This window comes from Delphinus delphis, chromosome 15 (genome assembly GCF_949987515.2).
Source record: "Delphinus delphis chromosome 15, mDelDel1.2, whole genome shotgun sequence".
NCBI classification, from domain to species: Eukaryota; Metazoa; Chordata; class Mammalia; order Artiodactyla; family Delphinidae; genus Delphinus; species Delphinus delphis.
In genome coordinates, this window is record NC_082697.1 from 53,929,998 (window position 1) to 53,954,428 (window position 24,431).

The 24,431-nt window shown below is 44.7% G+C and overlaps 1 protein-coding gene across 8 annotated transcripts in view; it reads left to right on the top strand.

Moving 5' to 3' along the window:
- The first annotated feature begins 699 nt into the window (after positions 1-699).
- Positions 700-24,431, top strand: part of RBFOX1 (RNA binding fox-1 homolog 1) — a 1,483,287-nt gene continuing 1,459,555 nt past the window's right edge. For 2 of the 8 annotated variants that reach the window (XM_060031707.2, XM_060031700.2), the window contains exon 1: positions 703-1,191. In XM_060031707.2, coding sequence (XP_059887690.1) covers positions 1,189-1,191 — 3 coding nt within the window. In that variant the 5' untranslated portion in view covers positions 703-1,188. Of the gene's footprint in view, positions 1,286-24,431 lie in introns of all 8 variants that reach the window. The other 6 variants (XM_060031701.2, XM_060031708.2, XM_060031714.2 and 3 more) reach the window with 6 other exon arrangements.

Genomic DNA, 24,431 nt, shown 5'->3' on the forward strand with positions numbered 1-24,431 from the left:
ATTGGGGCAAGACACCTCCTCCATGTAGCATTCCTCTAGGGGATTTGTCCAGTCTCCTTGAGGGGAGGGGGTGGAGGGGGGGCGCTGGTGCTCAGTGAGTGAGTCCACTGTGGGACAAGGACTTGGGAATGCCAAAGACCTGGGTTCAACAGCCACACTCCCAACTCTCACCCCTTCACCCCAGGAGACCGAGGCACTGGGTCGCGCGTCAGCCACCTCCAGTTGGAATCGGGGCTGCGCGCTTGACCGCGGTGGCGGTGCTGGCGAGGGGAAGGGGGAGGGGGCGCTCCCTAGAGCTCGGGATTATTTTTGGCTCCGCAGCCCCGGCTGCTCGCCGCCTGTGGCGCGCGCTCACACACATTCTCACACACACACAGACACGCGCGCACACACATATGCACACATTTTCTCGTTCGCTCTCTCGCCCTCCTTTGTTTATTTTCTAATCCATATTTTTATTTGAAGATCTCCTCTTCACTCTCTCCCGCCCGCCTGCCGGCACTCTCGCGGGCCAACCGGGTGCACACCGCTCCCCTCCGTCACCCCAGCCCTCCTCCCGTCTCCCCGAGCGCGGGGTTTGAAGGTCACCTCCTTTCCAGTCCCCGTGCGAGCCGCGCCGCCACCGCCGCCTCCAGCCGGAGCCGGTGGCACAGGCTGCGCTGCCGTGAAGTGGTTCTCGCAGCCGCGGCGGCGGCAGCGGACCGAGCCCGGGGTCCGCGCCGGTTGGGGAAGCCCGAACTCGCGGAGGGGAATCCCTCTCGCTTCACCCCAGCCCCCGGCTGCGCCCGCGGTGGGGCGGGGACGCTCTGCCAGCCCGCGAACGGCAGAGGCGGCGGCCGCGACCAGACCCACGCGTGCGCCTCCCCGGCAGGAGGAGGAAGGAGCGAACAGGGCACCCCGCATCTGGGGGGGACAGCCGCGCGCCCCGCCCGTGCGTCCGGAGCGAGAGAACTCCGAGCCTGCCACCAGGCAGAGCGCGGAGAAGCGGACCGTGCACCCCGGGACCGAGGAACCTTGCGCTCCAGACCCCCGGGCAGTGGCCGTCCGGGCCCAGCGGTGCTGAGTCGCACCGCGCGCAGCTGCGCCCAGCCTGCCGCCCAGGCAGGGGCGCCAGGGCGGGGCTGACCTGCCAGCAAAGTTGCGGACAGCGTGGGAGAAGCCAGCACCCGCTTTCGCCATCTCCAGCTCATGGTGAGTGTGGCTGAGGGTGCAGAGAGCGCAGGGAAATTGGAGGGTCTGGGGCCGAGCGGAAGGCGACCGGAGCCGGGTGCGGCGGGAGTTCTAGGTAAGTCCAGGCGGAGTCACCGCCTCTTTGACCCCCTGACCTGGCCAAAGGGTCCCACTGAGGGAAGAGCTGGCTTCTCGAGGGCTGGCTTCCTCTCAGAGCCAGGCCGGGCGCGCTGTACTGGGAACTTTTTCAGTGTGGTGGAGAGATCTCTCTGCACGTCCTCCCTGGGGGCTGAGATCAGGAGCCCCTACCCCCTCATCCTTCTAGAAGCAAGCCCTTTCTCGGCCCAAAGCGCGCCTCTGGAGCGCCCAGGCTGCCTTGTCCGTCCTCCTGGGAGCGAGTCCCAGGTGCAGGGAACAGCGGGCGTCTGCCTGCGCACTTTGCTTAGGGTTCCTGGCAGACTGGAAGCGTGCACGCGGTGCGCCCCGGGGCGCTGCCTCTCCACCGCCCTTAACGAGGTCTGAGGGAGAAGGCACTTCGTGGCCTGGGAGAGCGTTTAGAAGCATCGAATCCTTTGTGGAAGGCGGGGAAGAGGAGGGTCGCTGAGCTGGAGGGAGAGTGTCTGTGTTTGTGGACACCGGAGGGACGCCCAAGATGCCACTGCATTTGACCCTGGGGGGAGGGGAAGGGGGCCAGCCCGGGAACTCGGGACTTGGAAACTCCGGCTGCGCCCCTTGGTTCCTTTGGTTCCTTAGGGCACCTTCACCCTGGAGAGGAAACCCAGGTAGCAGTTCTCGGCGCAGGCCAGGGGTCGCCTCTTGTCAGCTCCAGTTTCCCAACTCTCCAGGGTTAGAGGCGAGGGAGGGGTTAGCGAGTCCATATCCCCGCGGCCCGGGGAACCATCAGGTTGGGATGCTCCTGGAGTCTTTAAGGTGTCAGCTCCGAGGGACTAGGCCAGCCCGGAAGCTGCCCGCGTGGAAAGGGCGGGGAAGACCCCGACCCGCCTGGTCCAGGAGCCGCCAACTCTACTCCCTGCTGCCAGGGAATGGGGGGCTCAAGGCTGCTGCCCGGACAAGCAAGGGCCGGGCTGCGCCTGCCTGGCTCGGAGCCTGTGGGGCGGGGCTGCTCAAGTGCTTGGAAATTCGAGTCTGGCCGTCCAGGGAATTGGTACCCACCGCGGGTCTTTTCAGTTGAACTTGGGAAGAAGTGCGGACGGTGTCATGGAATAGCTTTGTTTGAGCTGCAATATGATGCGCCACAACTGGAGTTTTCTTTTATAATAATTATGATTGTATATTTTTATTATTTTTTAAAATCTGGTCCGCCAAGAGGCCTGGCCTTTTCAGCACAAGTTTAGGACACACCCCAGCCAGTGATCTCTCCCTGCCCCTGTCCTAGTTCATCTACCCTCCATTTCCCATTTATCTTTGTTACAAAGGAAAAAATAAAAGATATGAGAGGGCCTGGATCCTTTCAATTCTTAAGTGACCACAGAGGGCCTGGCTGGAGCCATGGGCAGATTTATTTTTGGCCAAGGTCTTTTTTCTTCAGAGGCAAGGACCTGGGCCCATGAAGGGTAAAAGTGACTCTGGCAGGGGTTCTAGGGCAAACAACGGGGCTGACTCCAGACCTTCATGCTTTCTGAGCTCATCTGGGAAGCACTGGGATCTGGGGGAATCCACTGGGTTTCCCCTAAGTTAACTCATGGCTGAGTTGGATTAGGAAGAAACTGGTATCATCCTTTACAGTTTCTGAGGGTACCGTTAGCGTCCAGAGATAAGGCTGAGAAGAGTCCGGGCCCTTGGCTGTGCCACCTGCTAGCTGTGTGACCTTGGGCAAATGACTTCACCTCTCTGTGTCTCAGTTTATTCACCTGCCAGATGAAAGTTTTAGTGGTAGTATGGACCACAGCGGGTTTGGGGGAGAATTAAATAGAGCAATAAGCACAGAACAGGGTCTGACACATGGCAAGTGTCTGGATGATGTTAGTTTTCTTTCTTTCTTTTTTTTTTTATCAGATAGATTACTCTCTATTTTGAGTCTTATGACACCTGGTGGGATAGGAAAAGCAGGCAGCTTCCCTTACATGTATGCCCTTTCTTTTAAACGACAGATCACAAATAGGGAGGTTAATCATAAAGGGAGATTTCTCAACAGAAATCTCCTTCCTTCCAAGCCTGACCTCTCCTCATGTTCTAAGGAGGATCAGCGACACGCCGCCCACTGGCCGAGAGGTGGGTTGGTGGCATTTGACATCTCAACAGGCACCTATACCCTGAAATTAAGATTTTACTTAATTAAGTATTTAAGTTTTTACAGCAGTTGTGTATTTTATTCTTCCATCAACAGAAGGCCTGCTTCTCCTTGGCCTCCTGGGATGAAAGTATCATCTTAGTAAATCTTACTTTCCTAAGAACACACCGTCTTTATTGTCACCCCGTGGTCCCAGGGTTTTCCACTTAGAAACGAGCCAAAACATGGATCTGAGCAGATTTCTCCTCCTGGAATTGACCCACTCTGCCCTATTTTCTCTTCATGATAATTGATGCTATTTTTTTACCTACTTCTCTAATGTCTGAGCACAGGCGGCTATGACATCTTCACGTCTCTGATGACTTTTTTTTTTTTTAAAACAAATTTAGCCTTTTCAGTTCAAGCCATACCAAATCATTATATTTTATAAAATTCCTTTCAGATAAGTCTTTTTTTTTTTTTTCATTTAGAAAATTGGGTCTGTCCTGTATAAACATGTCTGACATTTCACCTTTGCAAAAATCAGGCCATTTTATTTGCATCTTTTAAGCTGATGTGTGGAGTAATGAACACATTCCAAGAGGGAAATCGTATCTGACACAGAAAATACTTTGGGGACGCAGTGATTTCCCAGTGGTGTGTGTGAAGACTATTGAAATCCAAGTGCACTTGCTCTGAAGGACACAGGGCAGCTCATCTCGCTTTTCCCACCCAGCATGGGAGCCACGTAGTAAGCATGCTCCACAAAGTAATATCGAGTGACTTTCCTAAAAGCATCACTTGTCACGTTTCCTTTCCCCTATATTGCCCGAGACAAAACGTTGTTGTGCCAAAGAGCTCAAACTTGGAGATGATATTTTTATTTTTTTATTTTTAAAATATTCATTTATTTATTTGGTTGCACTGGGTCTCATTTGCAGTAGGTGGGCTCCTTAGTTGCGGCTCCAGGGCTCCTTAGTTGCGGCAGGCATGCTTCTTAGTTGTGGCACGTGAACCCTTAGTTGCGGCACGCGTGTGGAATCTAGTTCCCTGACCAGGGATCAAACCCGGGCCCCCTGCATTGAGAGTGCTGAGTCTTATCCACTGAGCCACCAGGGAAGTCCTGATGATATTTTTAAGACGTTCTGAGGCTCTCCCTGATGCCTGCCTCCCATTATTTAAAGCACTGCCTCGAGGCACCAGTCTTAAAATATTAAAACTTTAATTAAAGAATAAATGGTGAGGGAGCTTCAAAATGAGGGGCACCAGGCACCTTCAGATGACTTCAACAGAGATCATGGTTAGACTAGGTTGTCGGGTCTGGGGGTTCTTATGAAAATGACCCATGGAGTTATAAGGAGAGACAACCATCCTCATGCTTTATATCTGTTGTTACTCTGAGCACCATCATTACTGTTGGCCTGTCATTGGTCATCAGACACAACAGATGTGGGTGGCGCTTGCCTGCTGCTATGGGTGGGCGTGTCTGTACTGGAGGAAGGAGTAACTAACGTAGTAAATGTTTATCCAGAACATACCACACGTTAGCTGTTCTGCTCGGGGAACAAGGCCAATGAGAACCTTGCCCTCTTGGAGCTTCTTTGGTTGTGGGGAGAGCCAGACAATAAGCAAGGGATGGAAAATTCATTTTTATGAGGACAATGACAAGGGTTACAAAAATTATGGTGTGACAATATGATAGTGACTTGGAAGGACTTTCCAAGGAGGAGAGATTTGAGCTGAGATCTAATTGAAAGGAGTAGTTGATGTGTATCAAGCGATACATGCATCCTGTGAGCATTTATTGAGCACCTACTATGTGCCAAGCACTGTTCAAAGCACTTGCCATACACAGTGATCAGATGGAGCATTCCTTCTAGAGTGTTCTACATGAAGAGCATTTTAGAAAAAGGGAACAGCAAGTGCAAAGGCCCCGAGGCTGAAACAGGGATACCATTATATGGATGAAGTCGGGTCATAGAGGCTCCTGAGACCTGATAAGGAGTCTGGCTCTTATTATTCCAATGAAGCCATTGGAAGGTTTAATGCAGAGACGTGCCATGTTATATTTATGGCTTACATGTTGTGGGAAACACTGTCAGATGTTTCTGAGAAGGGTAAATAAAGAAGCATGTCTTCCTGGCCAACCAGCTTTTGTCTCAAAGTTCCAATTCATCTCCGTAACCAAGTTTGGTCTGTGGACTTCCCGGCACTGGAAGGGGAAGCCCTACAGCGTCGAAGAAAATGAACTTTTTTTCCCCCTCCTTTGGGGACTTAGAACAAAGTCTTAAATTCAAGATGGGGGATTAGTTTATAGGGAAAAGGAACCCCAGGTTTCTCAGTAATACTCATTGTGTGTGGCTGGAACAGTAGCAGGTGTCTGTATACATTATCTTACTTAGTTCTTTCCCTAGATACCCCTTCAAAGAAGCAGCACCTCCTCCCCTGCCCCAGCACCCACACACACTCTTCCCAGTGGCTTGGCTACCTCACCGTCTATCTGCAAAATGGGGACGTGAAAAGACTCCACCTCGGAGTGCGCGAGAATGATCCAGTGGAATCACTCATTACTCCCATATCCAGCATCTACTCTGTGCCAGGCACCCTGCTAGATGCCAGGGATACCATGATGTCCAAACCAGGTGCATATACGGTTTGGACACAGATCCCTGTTTTTGATCATCTATTCCAGAAGGTTCCTTTTGAGAGTGTGGCCATGTTTTTCTCCCATGAGTGCATGTGATAATGGATATTGACAGGAAGAAGTGAGCTGCCTCCTGAGAGCCCTGAGTGCTCCTGGCATTGTCCATCTTCGGAGGCTCTCCTGGCCTTGGTAGGTGGTAATAAGTTGTGATGGAGCATTTGGACATCTGGACAGTTCAACTTTCTTCCCACATTTGACCCCCCCGCCCCCAAGCCTGTCTCTCTTTATCCACAAGCCTGGAGCTCTGTCAGTGCTTGTTAGAGGAGCTGTGATAATAATGATAAGTTTATGATTTTTTTTTTTTTTTTTTTGGCTGAGCTGTGAGACATGCTGGATCTTAGTTCCCAGACCAGGGATCGAACCCGGGGCCCCCTGCGGTGGACGCACGGAGTCCTAACCACTGGACCGCCAGGGAATTCCCAGGTTTATGTGTTTTGAGCACTTTCTGGATGATACAAGCTGTGCTGAGCACTCTGCCTGCGTGGCCGTGTGTTGAGCTGTGTTTTCCTGCCATGTGATCTCTTCCTCCTGCCCTCCCCTCCACAGCTCACCTTGTTTACTCCCTACTCATCCTTTAGGTTACAACTCAGGGGTCTCTTGCTTAGGGAGACCTTCTGCCTTTCCCGATGTGGATCCCCTTCCTTGCAGTCATCCCAGGAGCGTCTTTGCATTTACTTGGTGGCTCTGTTTTATCTCTTTCTCTTACTCCACTGGAAGGTAAAGTCAGGTGGGCCACGCACACACCTGGTTTGGACATATGGTATCCCTGGCATCTAGCAGGGTGTTTGGCACAGAGTAGATGCTGGATGTGGGAGTAATGAGTGATTCTGTTGGATCGTTCTCATGCACTTTGAGGTGGAGTCTTTTCATGTCCCCATTTTGCAGATAGATGGTGAGGTGTAGGCGGGGTTAAGCAGTGTGTCTCAGGGCACCACATCAGGTAAGTGGCCCACCCAGGATTTTTAACCGGATGATCTCAACGCGTAGTCCGAAATACTGATCACTGCACTCACACTGCCTGTGTTGCTGCTTTGTAAGATGCTAGGGAGGGAGGAGGCAGTGCCATGCAGTGGTTAGGGGGACTTTGCTGCTCAGCTTGAGGAGCTCTGAGCAGTGATGCTGAGTCTATCAGAGGCACAAAAAGAAAACAGGGCACCTGTTTCTGTTTGTCACAACCGTTCGTCGTTGTGTATGAGTGGCCTGAGCAGGGGGTCTGCGCTGGTGTAATCTGGCTCTTGTTTTGCTCTTTCTCTCCTCAGAGCCTTCGGGCCCCTGGCTCTGGGCTCACACTCCGAGTGTGATTTTGCAGGGAGTGCAGAGGGCACCCATCTGGCTGCAGGCATTTGGGGGCATCATCCCCTTCAGGCTAACACGGCTCTGATAACCACTGGCAGTGTGGTTTGCGTACCGCGGCTCACTCCATTGAAGCACTGTCATCTGAATCAGCTCGCCTTTCATTTTTTCTGAGAACCAAAACTAGGCCTTTGCCAGCATAATAGATCAACTTGTGCCATCACCTTGCTTATTGTTAGGTCTGTCTTTCCTCAAGATGTTCCTTTTCTGTGAATTTTAGAATAGGGGAGTCAGAGATGAGAGTATGGATTTAGGTTTTCAAAATTGTCTTCTTCGTGTCATCCTCAGTTCCCTTAGAGCTACCATTTGTAGGAAGCTCCTTTTGTGCCAGGGCACAGGGAAGAATGCTTTGCATGCAGTGTTGCATTAACTATTTACCACAGACTTTATTATCCCCATTTTGCAGATGGGAGTACTGAGGCCCAAAGACTAAGTTGCAGACTCAAGCAGTTGCTTCCAAAGTCCTGGGCTTCTCTCTTCTACTCAGCGCTGAGAGGACATGCTGGGTGTCGAGGGGCATAGCAAGAGGGACCTTCACAAGAGGCTTGGGAGGAAGGAGGTGATGCAGGGTGATGATTAGGATTTCAGAATCAGACTGTCTGGCTTCAGTCCCAGCTCTGTCACATTCTAGCTCCATGCCCTTTGGTCTTACTTAACCTCTCTGAGCCTCAGTCTTCCATTTGGAGATAATAATGATTCTTACATTGCAGGATCAGTCTGATGATTAATCAGCCCTGTAAATTATTTTAGCAAAGTACCTGGCACATAGCGTGTGTTCACTAGTGGTGCTGGCTCTGATAATAGTGACAATTATTATTACCATTTAATAATAATTATATCATTATTGTTGTTGTTGTTGTTACTAGAATTTCACAGTCCCTTGAGGTAGCAAACTGGCCCCAGAATGTGATTCTTACATTTTCCTCTTGGCTGTAACAGAGATGATAAATTGAGAGTGAAGGAGGAAGGACCCAGCATGGCTGCAAGTGTATAGTTGAGGGAGTTGACAGACCTGAGTCTCTATATGGAGTTCCGCCTGCGGAGGACTGCTGACAGCAGCCATATGCACGGGCTCTGATTGATTGGCAGAGAGAAACACTAATATATTAGACTCGTTATGAAAAGTGACAGAGCAGGGAATCCAGAGGCTGATTCAGCATCAGCAGCCCTGGCCAGATCCTGGTGGTGCTAGCTGGGTGTCTGTTTCCCGTGGGACAAGCCCTCCATCTCCATCCCGGGGTCATTGCTTGTGTTCTAGAGTGAGTCTCTTAAAGATGCCCTGGGCCTGACTGAGCCTTATTGGGTCTTTCTGAAGGGAAGCCTGGCCCGTGGCATGGCTCACTGTCAGGGCATCGTGAAAAACACATCTTTTCCATGGGCAGCCTTAGAAAGCTGGGTCCAGGTCAGGCTGCTGATTGCAAAGGCTGATAAGAGAATGGAGATCGCACACACAGAAATTCTCAAAGGGGAGGAAGATATTCTCATTTGCATGGGGTGGGAAATTTCAAGAATTTCCTAGGGGAGAATAAAGAGGGGGATGGATACCTCTCTTTAGAACGTGAAGCTCTTCATTGGGAGGGTTTCTCATTTCTAATTGGAGGAGTTTGGTCAGTCTGAAATATAGCAGGTAGCGTGCTGGCTAAATAAGGAGAAAAAAGCCTTGCCTTTCAACATGATGGCACATTGACCTAAGCTAATGGAGTTATTTTGGAGTCAGAAAAGCTTTGAGAAGACCAAACTCCCTGAGAACCAAGGTGTGAGAAGACACAGGCTTTGGATCCAGGCATACCTAACTTTTGAGTCCAGACTCTGCACTTTCTAGCTGTGTGACCTCAGGCAAGTTATTGTACCTCTCTGAGCCTCTCTTTCCCTATCTATCAAAGGACGAATGATTCTGCCTGTCTCACCAAGGATTGATGCTCCAGAGTAAGGTGAGTTAAAACATAGACTTCTGAGAATATTCCCTCCTCATCTATTTACTTACCTTGTAATATGCAGACAAGAACTTTTCACTAGGAGGCTCTTTGATACAAAAGTTTCTGTAGTTAATGTGCCTCGTGGTTCTTAGAAGGATATTTTTTTTTCTAGTGAATTTTTGTTTGTTTCACACGTGAAACTTGCATAGGTTTAGTCTGTGTGAACTTCCAGTAACCTTTGGAAGTGCATATTGAGGACAAAGAATCATTCCCCACTACTCCATAAATTCAGTTCTCCTGAATTGTGGTTTGCCGCTTCTAATGAGAGATATTATAAGAAAGCCATTTCATGCAATATTTGAAAAAATAGATATTACATATACACAGAAAAAGAAGAGACCATTTAGACCGAGTTTAAGAGTGGATACAGCTGAGTCTGTAACACTTGAAATGCAAAGAACAAAATATTTTTGAAAACAAATGAGGGGAACCAAGAAAGATAAAAGGTCATGAAGAAGTCACACTCCCTGCTGTTAATTGCCGTGCTCACCATCCTTGTGTTATCTCTGGTTTCAGGGATCAGAAAAAGTTCATTCTTTCTGGAGATATTGATTGGTATTTATGTATCAGACATTCTAAGTGGAACAAATGATTGTGTTCCCTTTTCACCTGCCAGGAAGCTCAGAGCCGATTTTACAGTCCAGTCTTGACAGTGTATAGGATTTGCCAGCATAGGTTTTACATATTAACCTCACTGTTGGCTCCGTTTTACTTCTCTGCCTCTAATTTTCACCTTTTATTGTAATTTATGTTGCTTGTTTCATTATTTTTTAGAAAGCATGATCTTTGCAAGGTATCTAAAATAAATATACATAAGATAGGTAGCAGTTGGGAGGCACAAATGAATAAGTTGCAGTCCTTTAAAATATCAGGAATTCCGGAAAACATGGTGCTATAGTGCAGCGCTAGGTATCCTGAGCTAGACCCGGAGTAAAGCAGTGTCATTTGAGTCCCAGCAGTGCAAATGGATACTCTTATTTTCTCCCATTTTTTTCTTAGAAAAAATTTTAAATGACATGACATTTTAATGTTATGTCACTTTAAACGACATGTAGGATCGCTTTTCTGGGGTCATTCACTGCCTTTCTCATACATTCGGTAAACATTTAAGACATTGCTCCCTGTCAGGTGCTGTGTCAGGCTCTGTTGTATTTGGATGATACACTGACCGGTGACCAAGACCAGCAAGATCTCTGCCTCCTGACGCTTATTCTCTAGTGGGAGAGACCAACATAAACCATGAAAACAAATAAATGGACCATATAATTATCTATTATAATAAGTATTAAGATGGAAACAAAACGGGGCACTGATGTGCTAAAAAGGTAAAGGGCCATATAGGGTTGGAGGGTGTGGGAAGATCTGTCCAAAAAGGTCTGTCCAAAAGGGGAGACTTTTAGGTGACATTTAAGCTGAGACCTGGAGAATGACAAGGACTGAGTTCTGCCAAGAGGGGAGCTGGAGGGAGGGCAGGAGAGCATGGTGGCCAGAGCCCCGGAGTACGGGGAGCGCTCTACACGCCATGAAACCTGCACGGGGGCCCCCATGCCCGGAGCAGCGTGAGCAAGGGAGTTGATGTGACCGGAGGAGCTGCAGAGGCCACAACACGCAGCCTGTTCTCGAGACCCCATGCTTTTTCTTTCTGAAGTGGGTGAGGTCTGTGCTGGAACCATTACTCACAGATGTGCAGCTGATGGGAGAACAGCTCTCAGGGTGAGAGAATGGCTGCGGGGAGCACCTCTGCGGGGAAAGGTGAGGTGTGTGCGTGTGCGTGTGGGTGGGTGTGCGCATGTGCAGGTGCGTGATGATGCACGTGTGTGACGCAGGAGGAAGAGAGGGCAGGAAGGGTGACCAGATGGTGGTGTGATGGGCTCTGATTTCAGAACCCGTGAGAATGAGGAACGGGGCAGCTGGGCCTTCTCTTATTTCATGTCCAGGGTGTCTCTGTTTAGTCCCCTACTCAAGTCGTCCCTCAGTTTTGTAGGTACATTCGGTGAGTGACAACATCTTAGGAGGTAGAGCCAGACCCCAATTCTGTGAATACACCTTCATAACGTCTGTAAAGAGAAAATAGAATTCCCTTCTTCACCTTAGACCACCCTTAACCACCGCTTCATTGGCTCCATGCCACTGTCAGAGATTTAAAAATAATTGGGAAACGCTTTTGAGACTTCAGCATTTTGGAGTCCTTTTCCAAAGCCTTTTATTAGCACAGCAGTGCTACTTCTGCCTCTTGCGTCGTCACCATTTTCAGTGCCCTCCCTTTTCACTCGTGGTTTTGGTTTTGCTGCCTCTTTGGTCTGACGTCCCTCCCTTGCGAGTCTTGGAAACAGGAATGTTCCGTTTTATGTTCCTTGTTCTTCCGGCATTGGTAGAGGGTTGTTACCCTGTTTCCTCCTGTGTTCACCATTTCGAGACAAGGATTGGTGGAATTCCCATTTATAGAAACAAAATCAAGGGAAACAGCTCACAGAGTTTAGTTTGTCTCCATCCTAACTCTTCTAGTTATTAAAAAAAAAAAAAAGGAAGTGAAATTATTCATTCCCTTGAGCTCCAGATTGCTTTACTGAAAGAAGGGAGGGAATCCACTCCAGCGGAAAGAGGCTCTTGGGCTTTCATTCCTTGATGATCTTCTCTTTACATAATTTTAGGGAGCATATTGGGGAATATTAATTCTGGTCGGCCACAAATGTGCCTCAGCTCAGAGAATAAATGGAGAGCAGTGTCTGGAACAAATGCTTGTCTTAAAAAAGTTTATGAAATGCCAGCAGATGTCACTGTGCCCTTGCCATTTTAGTCTTTTTCCCTTTTAACTTTTTTTAAACCAGCATTAATTATTTGCAGTAGTAAACACTTGCGCGCATGCGCGTGCGCAGACACACACACACACACACACACACACACACACACACACACACACACACACACACACACACACACACACACACACACACACACACACACACACCCCCGCGCGCGCGCGCAGACACACACACACACACCCCGCGCGCGCAGACACACACACACACACACACACCCCACACACCCCCCCCCCCCCCAACAAAACACAGGTATATCCTCCTACAGTCATTAATTAAGAGACCATGAAGCAACTTTTTTTTTTTAAGGTCTGGGGCGAGACCAACAGAATTCATTTCATAAGGTGAACCCTCTAAATCACCTGTGTAATATAATTGTCTTTTCCCACAACAGTGGTTTCAGAATTAAAAGACTAGTATACGTTTTATATTTTTTCTCCTTCCCTCTCAGCCATTGTTGGGAAGCTAATAATAGCCCAGGATCCAGCTCAGCTTCTTAGAACCAACTGGCTCTGCTAATTGATACAGCTCTTTATTGGAAAGCTGGAGTTTGCAAAGAAGGCTGGGGGGAAAGCTGGGGCTATAAGTCTCCTGATCCATAGTCTGAGTTATAATGCGAACCTCTTGCAATTTTCCTTGTTGCCGTGAGCACAGCAACGTGCGTGCTAATAGTCAGTTCCTCTTCTCGGGTTAAAAATTGGTGGCATCTATACAGGAAAAGATTCGACCAAAGTATTTAAAGTTAATCATTTTAAGTGAGGGATGATTTGCCAGCATGTACAGAAGACAAGTACAAAAGTAGTAAGTTAGTTTCGAGGCAGCGAATGATGTATTCTCTGCATAGCTGATGATTCGCTTTATTTATTTAATAGTTTAGATTAAAATGGCACAGTACCAAAAAAGATGCAAGAGTATGCTGAGAAAAATACATTTCTCTTCCAACTTGCCTCCTAGCTTACCAGAGACAACTACAATCATGGTTTCTCACACGTCCTTTTGTAGATCTGTTTATGCACATATAGACATTCACACTGATTCGAGGTAGCATAGAAAATGCATAGTTCCACTCTTTGCTTTTTTTTAAAATTTAAGGATATATTGTAGGGATTATTTCATATCTATACAAAATCTCTCCATCTTCTTAATGGATATATAGTCTTCCATTGCACATATTTAAGTTATTTCATTAGTCTCCTTTTGGTGGATATTTATGTGATTTCTAATATTTTGCTATCACAGTGCGGCATGGAATATGCTTGACCACCACCATTTCCTCACATGTAGGTCTATCTGTAGGGGAAATGCCTAGAGATGGAATTGCTGGGCCAGAGCAGATGGGCCTTTCATTTTTACAGACACCTGCAACCTAAGGATTTGGCTGGCATGTGCCCTGGCATCTCGGTGGGTGACAGAGTTTCTATGAAGACGTATTGTGGTTCTGGTTTGGTGGCCACAGTGCAGACGTGCGGCCGTTGGACACTGTTTACCTGTTGGCATGTCTTGCATTTCTTGTCATTCCCGTTTTCTGCTAATACTTTCCATCTGCCAGGTACTTTGCTAAGAGCTTTCATTCCATTTTCATATTTTGTCCTGTGGAGTAGACCCTGCCGTCACCGCTGCTTCAGAGGAAGGGACATGAGGGCTGAGAAAGAGAGGTCAGGTGCTTTGCTTAGGGTCACAGGACTGGTTAGTGGTGGCTGGGGATTCACAATCAGAGCCCCGAGCTTAGCCATCATGCAGTGTGTTTTGAACAGCAGAGATCAATACTTTTGAGTTGCACCAGGGTTTAACCTGGGCACCCTTGCACTAGTGGCATTTAGATGTGATCGTTTCTGCTGTTGTGTGGGGCTGTCCTGTGGGCTGTGGGATGTCTAGCAGCATCCCCGGTCTCTGCCTATTGGATGCCAGTAGTACCATTCTTTGACTGGCAACCAGAGATGTCTCCAGATAATTGCCAGATGTCTCTGGAGAGGGCGTTGTTGCCCCTAGTTGGAAACCACTGGCTCAGGAACATAGCGCATGTGCTGTGGGGACATATATTGTCACACCAGAGACATGGATTTCACTTGTCCCTGCTTGGGGACACACATTTGGCCCTGCCCAAAGGTGGGGCAGCTGGGCTCCCCTCCTATGAACACCCGTCCAGGAAGAAACAGGAAGGTGTGCTCAGGCCACTGTCATGCTCCCATCACAGTAATGCTCCCTAACACGACTTTGTCTTTTAAAATGTAGCTTAGAAACATCCATGAAAAATTGCCTGGTAAAACAGACTTATAAAAATCATGTTCTCAAGTACAGCCCAGCTTATATATTATGCAGTCTTCCTCTTCGTGCATTTTCATTCCGTGCTCAGTAATGCTCTCCATCAAAATGGCAATCGTGAGGCCTGCGTGACACCACCACCCTTTCCGTATACGTGATAGACATTGCTAATCAATTCCTTCCCCCTCCCCCCGCATCAGAGACACTTCCTGAGAATCCTCAATACATCACTTTTGGCATCTACTCTCGGCCAATTGGAATCACTATGTGAAATGAAGTTTATTTGCCATCCCTATTACATGGTGCCTTTTTGGCTGAGAAGGATTATGCCTTCCAGAGAGGCAGGCTTATCATGGGGTATTAGCTTATTTTTCAGTTACTCTGAGAAAAGTACTTGATGGATATGAAGAAATGTCTATTCTTAAGGCATCTGGAATGAATATCCTATTTCATAACAATAATTGGGCACTTGGGAATGTTTCGATGTCCTAGGCATTTTACATATGCTCCACTCTCGCAGACTGTGGTTTGTATTGTGATATCCCTCTCTCCCGCACCAGAAATAACCCCCTCCCTTTAAAGCTGCATGAGGCAGCCAGCCGAGGGTGAAGCGAAATGCTTTGTATACAGTGGAACCGAGACAATTCCCTTAGCAAAGGACATTCAGAAGCTGTGGGATATTATTGGAACTGTGTCACTTCTTAGCATGGGGCAGGTGGGGAAACTTTAAAGAGAAAAGGAACTTGACCATCCAAGACTTCCAAAAGTCGAGTCTGATTTCTAAAGGCCCTGAGGCAAGGTTGCTCTAGGATGGGAACATATGTCTAAAATTTTAAAGTGCTTTTAGGTGGTACCTTATAATCACCCCTTCCGGCATAATGTTTTATTTCCTTTTTGCTTTTTCTGAAGACATGGATGGATTTCCCAGAGGATTATTTGCATAGATTTAGTGATTTGACTAACCTACATGCAAATACCCACCACTGAAATCATTTTTAACTAGTATCCTGTTTCGGATCCTAGGAAAACACATAAAAATAGTCCTAGGGGGACTTCCCTGGTGGCTCAGTGGTTAAGAATCCGCCTGCCAATGCAGGGGACACAGGTTCGGTCCCTGGTCCTGGAAGATTCCCACATGCTGTGGAGCAACTAAGCCCGTGAGCCACAACTACTGAGCCCATGTGCCACAACTACTGAAGCCTGTGTGCCTAGAGCCTGTGCTTTGCAACAAGAGAAGCCACCGCAATGAGAAGCCCGTGTACCCTAATAACGAAGAGTAGCCCCGGCTCGCCACAACTAGAGAAAGCCTGTGCACAGCAACGAAGGCCCAATGCAGCCAAAAATAAATAAATAAATTTATATATATTAAAAAAAATTAGTCCTGAGAAGATGAAGCACTCGGTCAGAGGGCATCTGTCTCCTTTTTGGGATGGATGGTAATGTTTTTCTTCCTCTACTCTTTGGTGGCTTAGTCTCTGTGAGGTAGGGACAAAAAGACACATTATTGTGTTTTATTTCCTCTTCTAAGAAAGGAATTCCCACGTGGGTGTCACCAACGGACCAGTGGACTTCAGGGGCTTACTGAAATTGTATTCAAAATTGTTAGAACATTTTTTTTTACTTGGGTGGGAAGTCCATAGCTTTAAAAAAAAATCAGATTCTCAAAGAAATTATCAGCCAAAAATACAGTTAATGCTGAGGTGTTAACCAAAACAACCATAAGAATCACAATAACAATGTCATAAAATACTTAATTGAATACCCCTGGCCTCAATAACTTTGGTGATAACTGAAATCAGAAAGTCCTTCCTAAAAACTCTAGGAGTTAAAGTCACGTGCATGGGTGTTTGCTAGAGAAGATTTGCAACCTTTCTTGTAAAGTTCTTGATAGCAAGACTTCTTAGTATGAGGTTGAATTATAGTCCTCAGTCAAGTCTAGTAATAATGTATGTTTATTTTTCAGTACTACTAACTCAATAAAAACTACCATTGGTTATCCATTGATCATTTGTAAAAAAAAAATGCACGTCTGTAAATTGCACTTCAGTGTTACATAATACTGATGAGAAAACTTGCATTTTGGCCTCTCAGTGTCCTGTCATGAAGACTTTCTGGGCTTATATACTTGGGCATCACGAATCACTGCTCTAGGAGGTTAGAAAACATGGGAGCAGAGGGCTTTCCCATGGGATCTCCAGTCTACAGATATTCCCATTTTTATCAGAGTGGCTCTAAAAACCACGTTTTCTAAATTTTTTCATTTTATAAATTATCAACGGGCTTGAGATACACATGCACACACAAGCACACACCACACACATATATGTAGAATCCACACACATACATGCACTTATGAATGTGTTAGACCCAAATCTGTATTTATATACACTGGTCGTGGTGTATGTCAGTATACCTATCTGCCCAATTTTAGATTATCACTATTATCACTATTAAATACAATTTAGTGGTCTTTCAACACCTCTTCATTGGCCAACCTGTTTTGAGAGAGGTCCATTAGCTATTATCCATTTTAGGCAATATACATGTTTATGAGACACTTAGTAGGAACTTTTGGGATCCAGTATTTTATGAAGCAAAATAGATTAATTTAAATGAAACCCATTTTTGCTTTAGAGCTTGGATTTTTAACTTGGATGAATTCTGCAGAAAAGCTAAGCAGAATTATCTACCACCTGGGTTGGATTTTTGGTTATCCTCCGTATCTGAAATCACACCCAACCATTCCCATAGATTTGAATGGCTGTGATTTTCAACATATACATGTTCTATTGGACCCTTACCAAGTGGTATCTGATTTTCTGTGCATACATTTCTAATGTGGACAAATAATATCACATACCAGCCAGTGTTCCCTATTGTCTTCATGGATCCTGGTTTGCAAAAAAGTAAAAAAAAAAAAAAAAAAAAAAATGCTGAATCCCGCAGAAAGTTTCCACTTCCCAGACCAAGATGTGTGCATAGCAGGGAGAAGAGACCAGATGGCCAGTGGGTTGAAATCAACCGAGAACCAGCTGGGATGCATGAGAGGGCATTTCCTCCCCCACTTCCCTGGGAGCCTGGTCAGGGCAGGTCCTAGAGCGCTGAGCAGGACAAGGGACCTCAATGTCAAGACCTCTGTCTGGCTCGAAGGACCCCTGGACAAATAGGAGTTGGATTGGAAGCCAGCAGAGGAGCTGAGGACAGCTGTTAGTTTCCTGCTTGTTTGGGGGGGGGAAAAAAAAAGCATGCCAGCATGACAGAAGGTTTAAGGGTAAAATGCTGATGAACAGGAAATACCCATATTTCCCTGTGTTAGCAGTGGCTTGGAGACTGAAGTTCTATGATGAGGGCACATAATTTGGGTGGTTTTAGATCCCAAAGGAAGGAATTTCTTCCATGTAAAGTAAAACCTTTCTTTAACACTGAACAATTAAGCATTTCTTAGACTGCTAACTTCAGCCACTGTGATTCCTAACCCCTGGGTTGACGCTGGGCTTGTTCAGTTGTTTTGAGGAAAGCTGCACACTCTTCAAATTCTCTCATCTCTAATTAATTATTTAAAAGTATTTTCTATAGCTATTCTTTTTTTTGGTGAATGTATTAGTTATCTATTGGTGCAGAACAAATTAACCCAAAACTTGGCGGTTTAAAACAATAAGCATGCAGTACCGCACACAGTTTCTGCAGGTCAGGATTCCGGGAGCTGGGTGGTTCTGATTCAGGGTCTCCTAGGAGGTTTTGGTCAGGATGTTGGTGGAGTCTGTCATTATCTGAAGGAGCAACTGGGACTGAAGGATCTGTTTCCAGGTTCACTCATGTTTTACTAGCAGGTCTTAGTGTCCTGATGACTTGTGGAAAAGAGGCTTCATTTCCTTTTCATGTGTTCAGCTTTGTAGAGTTGCTTAAAACCTGGTGGCTTTCTTCCCCTAGAGCAAGAGAGGTGTGTGTTGGGGGCGGGGGTCGGGCAGGGAGAGAGAGAGAAAGAGAGCAAGAGAAAGTCCCAATGACTTTTTTTGGGGTACAGTTTCCCCTATTATTAACACCCTGCATTCGTGTTGTACATTTGTCACAACTGATGAACCAATATTGATATATTTTTATTAACTAAAGTCCATAATTTACATTAGAGTTCACTCTTTGTGTTGCACAATTCTATAGTTTTTTTCTAGTTTTTTTATTATGGTAAGGTACATATAACATAAATTTTACTATCTTAACCATTTTGAGATATACAGTTCAGAGGTATTAAGTCTATTCATATCGTTGTGAAACCATCACCACCATCTGTATCCATAGCTCTTTTCATCTGGCAAAACTGAAACTCCATACCCATTAAAACACTAACTTCTTGTCCCTCCTCCCCCAGACCAGGCAACCACACTTCTCCTTTCTGTCGCTGTGATTTTGACTACTCTGCGTACCTCATGTAAGTGGCATCATACAGTATTTGTCTTCCTTTGACTGGCTTATTTCACTTAGCACAACGTTCTCAAGGTTTATCCATGCGTTGTAGTGTGTATTAGGTTTGTTTTTTTTAAGGCTGAATAATATTCCATTGTACGTACATGCGACACTTATCCATTCATCCATTGATAGACACTTGAGTTGCTACTCAAGTACATTTTAGCAACGGTGACAATTCTATTGAATTGATAAATGCATAATGTCATGCATCAGATACTATAGAGATTAGTTTCACTGCCCTGAAAGTCGCCTGTGCTTCATCCTGTGCCACCCACCCCCCAAACTCCTAGAAACCACTTTTTACTGTTATGCCTTTTCCAGAATGCTCTATAGTTGGAAGCATACAGTATACACCCCTATAGTTTTTATGACCTGGTCTTAATGTCACACAGCATTATGTCTGCCTTATTCTATTTGTTGGAAGCCAGTCCAGCCCACAGTCAAGGGGAGGGTAATTAATCTTCACCATTTAAAGTGGGGGATATCACAAAATTTGTAGACAGATTTTTAAGCCACCACAGTTAAGAAGCTGGGACTGGAAGTGCCAGCGTTTATTGAGCATCTGCTGTGTGCCGCGCACCATCTTAGTGTTTTGATGCACTATCCATCTAACCCTTGCATGAATGCCGTGAGGTCTCTGTCCTATTTCTCATCTCAGTTTTTTTTCTTTTAATAGATCTCTATTGGAGTATAATTGCTTCATAATACCGTTTTAGTTTCTGTTGCACACAAAGTGAATCAGCCATATGCATACATATGTCCCCATATCCCCTCCCTCTTGAGCCTCCCTTCCACCCTCCCTATCCCACCCCTCTAGGTCATCGCAAAGCACTGAGCTGATCTCCCTGTGCTGTGCTGCTGCTTCCCACTAGCCAACTATTTTCCATTCGGTAGTATATGTATGTCGATGCTACTCTCACTTCGCCCCAGCTTCCCCTTCCCACCCCGTGTCCTCAAGTCCATTCTCTATGTCTACATCTTTATTCCTGTCCTGCAACTAGGTTCATCAGTACCATTTTTTTCCCTTTAGATTCCATATATATGCGGTAGCATACTGTATTTTTCGCTTTCTGACTTATTTCACTCTGTATGACAGACTCTAGATCCATCCACCTCACTACAAATAACTCAACTTCATTTCCTTTTATGGCTGAGTAATATTCCATTGTATGTATATGCCACATCTTCTTTATCTATTCATCTGTCAGTGGACGTTTAGGTTGGTTCCATGTCCTGGCTATTGTTAATAGTGTTGCAATGAACATTGTGGTACATGACTCTTTTTGAATTACAGTTTTCTCAGGGTATATGCCCAGTAGTGAGATTCCTGGGTCATATGGTAGTTCTATTTTTAGTTTTTTAAGGAACCTCCATACTGCTTTCCATAGTGGTTGTATCAATTTACATTCCCACCAACAGTGCAGGAGGGTTCCCTTTTCACCACACCCTTTCCAGCATTTATTGTTTCTAGATTTCTTAGTAATGGCCATTCTGACTGGAGTGAGGTGATACCTCATTGCAGTTTAAAACAAAATTTTTTTTTAACTTATTTTTTTATATAACAGGTTTTTCTTAGTTATCCATTTTATACATATTGGTGTATATATGTCAATCCCAATCTCTCAATTCATCACACCACCACCCACCCCCCGCCACTTTCCCCCCTTGGTGTCCATACGTTTGTTCTCTATATCTGTGTCTCTATTTCTGCCCTGCACACCGGTTCATCTGTACCATTTATCTAGGGTCCACATACATGCGTTAATATACGATAATTGTTTTTCTCTTTCTGACTTACTTCGCTCTGTAAGACAGTCTCTAGATCCATCCACGTCTCTACAAATGACCCAGTTTCGTTCCTTTTTATGGCTGAGTAATATTCCATTGTATATATATACCACATCTTCTTTATCCATTCGTCTGTCGATGGGCATTTAGGTTGCTTCCATGATCTGGCTATTGTAAGTAGTGCTGCAGTGAACATTGGGGTGCATGTGTCTTTTTGAATTACGGTTTTCTCTGGGTATATGCCCAGTAGTGGGATTGCTGGGTCATATGGTAATTCTATTTATTAGTTTTTAAAGGAACCTCCATAGTGCTTGTATCAATTTACATTCTCACCAACAGTACAAGAGCGTTCCTTTTTCTTCACACCCTCTCCAGTATTTGTTGTGTGTAGATTTTCTGATGATGCCCATTCTAATTGGTGTAAGGTGATACCTCATTGTAGTTTTGATTTGCATTTCTCTACTATTAGTGATGTTGAGCAGCCTTCATGTGCTTCTTGGCCATCTGTATGTCTTCTTTGGAGAAATGTCTATTTAGGTCTTCTGCCCATTTATTGATTGGATTGTTTGTTTTTTTAATATTGAGCTGCATGGGCTATTTATATATTTTGGAGATGAATCCTTTGTCCGTTGATTTGTTTCCAAATATTTTCTCCCATTCTGAGGGTTGTCTTTTCATCTTGTTTGTAGTTTCCTTTGCTTTCCAAAACCTTTTAAGTTTCATTAGGTCCCATTTGTTTATTTTTGTTTTTATTTCCATTACTTCTAGGAGGTGGATCAAAAAAGATCTGGCTGTGATTTATGTCAAAGGATGTTCTTCCTATGTTTTCCTCTAAGAGTTTTATAGTGTTCAGGCTTAAATTTAAGTCTCTAATCCATTTTGAGTTTATTTTTGTGTATGGTGTTAGGGAGTGTTCTAATTTCATTCTTTTACATATAGCTGTCCAGTTTTCCCAGCACCATGTATTGAAGAGGCTGTCTTTTCTCCATTTTGTATCCTTGCCTCCTTTGTCATAGATTAGTTGACCATATGTGCGTGGGTTTATCTCTGGGCTTTCTGTCCTGTTCCATTGATCTATATTTCTGTTTTTGTGCCAGTACCATATTGTCTTGATTACTGTAGCTTTGCAGTATAGTCTGAAGTCAGGGTGTCTGATTCCTCCAGCTCCATTTTTTCCCCTCAAGACTGCTTTGGCTATTCGGGGTCTTTTGTGTCTCCATACAAATATTAAGATTTTTTGTTCTAGTTCTGTGAAACAATGCCATTGATAATTTGCTAGGGATTGAGGTGAATCTGTAGAGTGCTTTGGATAGTATAGTCATTTTCACAATATTTATTCTTCCAATCCAAGAACATGGTATATCTCTCCATCTGTTTGTGTCATCTTTAATTTCTTTCATCAGTGTCTTATAGTTTTCTGCATACAGGTCTTTTGTCTCCTTAGGTAGGTTTATTCCTAGGTATTTTATTCTTTTTGTTGCATTGGTAAATGGGAGTGTTTCCTTAATTTCTCTTTCAGATTTTTCATCATTAGTGTATAGGAATGCAACAGATTTCTGTGCATTAATTTTGTATCCTGCAACTTTACCAAATTCATTGATTAGCTCTAGTAGTTTTTTGGTGGCATTTTTAGGATTCTCTATGTATAGTATCATGTCATCTGCAAACAGTGACAGTTTTACTTCTTCTTTTTCAATTTCTATTCCTTTTGTTTCTTTTTCTTCTGATTGCCTTGGCTAGGACTTCCAAAACTATGTTGAATAATAGTGGCTAGAGTGGACGTCCTTGTCTCGTTCCTGATCTTAGAAGAAATGCTTTCACTTTTTCACCATTGAGAATGATGCTTGCTGTGGGTTTGTCACATATGGCCTTTATTAAGTTGATGTAGGTTCCCTTTATGCCTACTTTCTAGAGAGTTTTTATCATAAATGGGTGTCACATTTTGTCAAAAGATTTTTCTGCATCTATTGAGATGATCATATGGTTTTTATTCCTCAATTTGTTAATATGGTGTATCCCATTGACTGATTTGCATATATTGAAGGATCCTTGCATCCCTGGGATAAATCCCACTTGATCATGGTGTATGATCCTTTTAATGTGTTGTTGGATTCGGTTTGGTAGTATTTTGTTGAGGATTTTTGCATCTGTATTCATCAGTGATATTGTTCTGTAATTTTCTTTTTTTGTAGTATCTTTGTCTGGTTTTGGTATCAGGGTGATGGTGGCCTCATAGAATGAGTTTGGGAGTGTTCCTTCCTCTGCAATTTTCTGGAAGAGTTTGAGAAGGATGGGTGTTAACTCTTCTCTAAATGTTTGATAGAAATCACCTGTGAAGCCATCTGGTCCTGGACTTTTGTTTGTTGGAAGATTTTTAATCACAGTTTCAATTTCATTACTTGTGATTGGTCTGTTCATATTTTCTATTTCTTCCTGGTTCAGTCTTGGAAGGTTATACCTTTCTAAGAATTTGTCCATTTCTTCCAGGTCATCCATTTTATTGGCATAGAGTTGCTTGTAGTAGTCTCTTAGGATGCTTTGTATTTCTGTTGTGTCTGCTGTAACTTCTTCTTTTTCATTTCTAATTTTATTGATTTGAGTCCTCTCCCTCTTTTTCTTGATGAGTCTGGCTAATGGTTTATCAATTTTGTTTATCTTCTCAAAGAACCAGCCTTTAGTTTTATTGATCTTTGCTATTGTTTTCTTTGTTTCTATTTCATTTATTTCTGCTCTGATCTTTATGATTTGTTTCCTTCTGCTAACTTTGGGTTTGTTTGTTCTTCTTTCTCTAGGTCCTTTAGGTGTAAGGTTAGGTTGTTTATTTGAGATTTTTCTTGCTTTTTGAGGTAGGCTTCTATAGCTATAAACTTCCCTCTTAGAACTGTTTTTGCTGCATCAATTAGGTTTTGGATTGTCGTGTTTCCATTGTCATTTGTCTCTAGGTACTTTTTGATTTACTCTTTGATTTCTTCAGTGATCTCTTGGTTATTTAGTAACGTATTGCTTAGCCACCATGTGTTTGTGTTTTTTACGTTTTTTCCCCTGTAATTCATTTCTAATCTCATAGCACCATTCATGTTTAAGGTAATTATTGATATGTATGTTTGCGTTACCATTTTCTTAATTGTTATGGGTTTGTGTTTTGTAGGTCCTTTTCTTCTCTTGTGTTTCCCACTTAGAGAAGTTCTTTTATCATTTGTTGTAGAGCTGGTTTGGTGGTGCTGAATTCTCTTAGCTTTTGCTTGTCTGTAAAGCTTTTGATTTCTCCATGGAATCTGAATGAGATCCTCGCTGGGTAGAGTAATCTTGGTTGTAGGTTCTTCCCTTTCATCACTTTAAGCATATCATGGCACTCCCTTCTGGCTTGTAGAGTTTCTGCTGAGAAATCAGTTGTTAACCTTTTGGGGGTTCCCTTGTATGTTATTTGTCATTTTCCCCTTGTTGCTTTGAATAATTTGTCTTTAATTTTTTCCAGTTTAATTACTATGTGTCTTGGCGTGTTTCTCCTTGGGTTTATCCTGCCTGGGACTCTCTGCACTTCCTGGATTTGGGTGGCTATTTCCTTTCCCACGTTAGTGAAGTTTTCGACTATAATCTCTTCAAATATTTTCTCAGACCCTTTCTCTTTCTTTTCTTCTTCTGGGACCCTTATCATTAGAATGTTG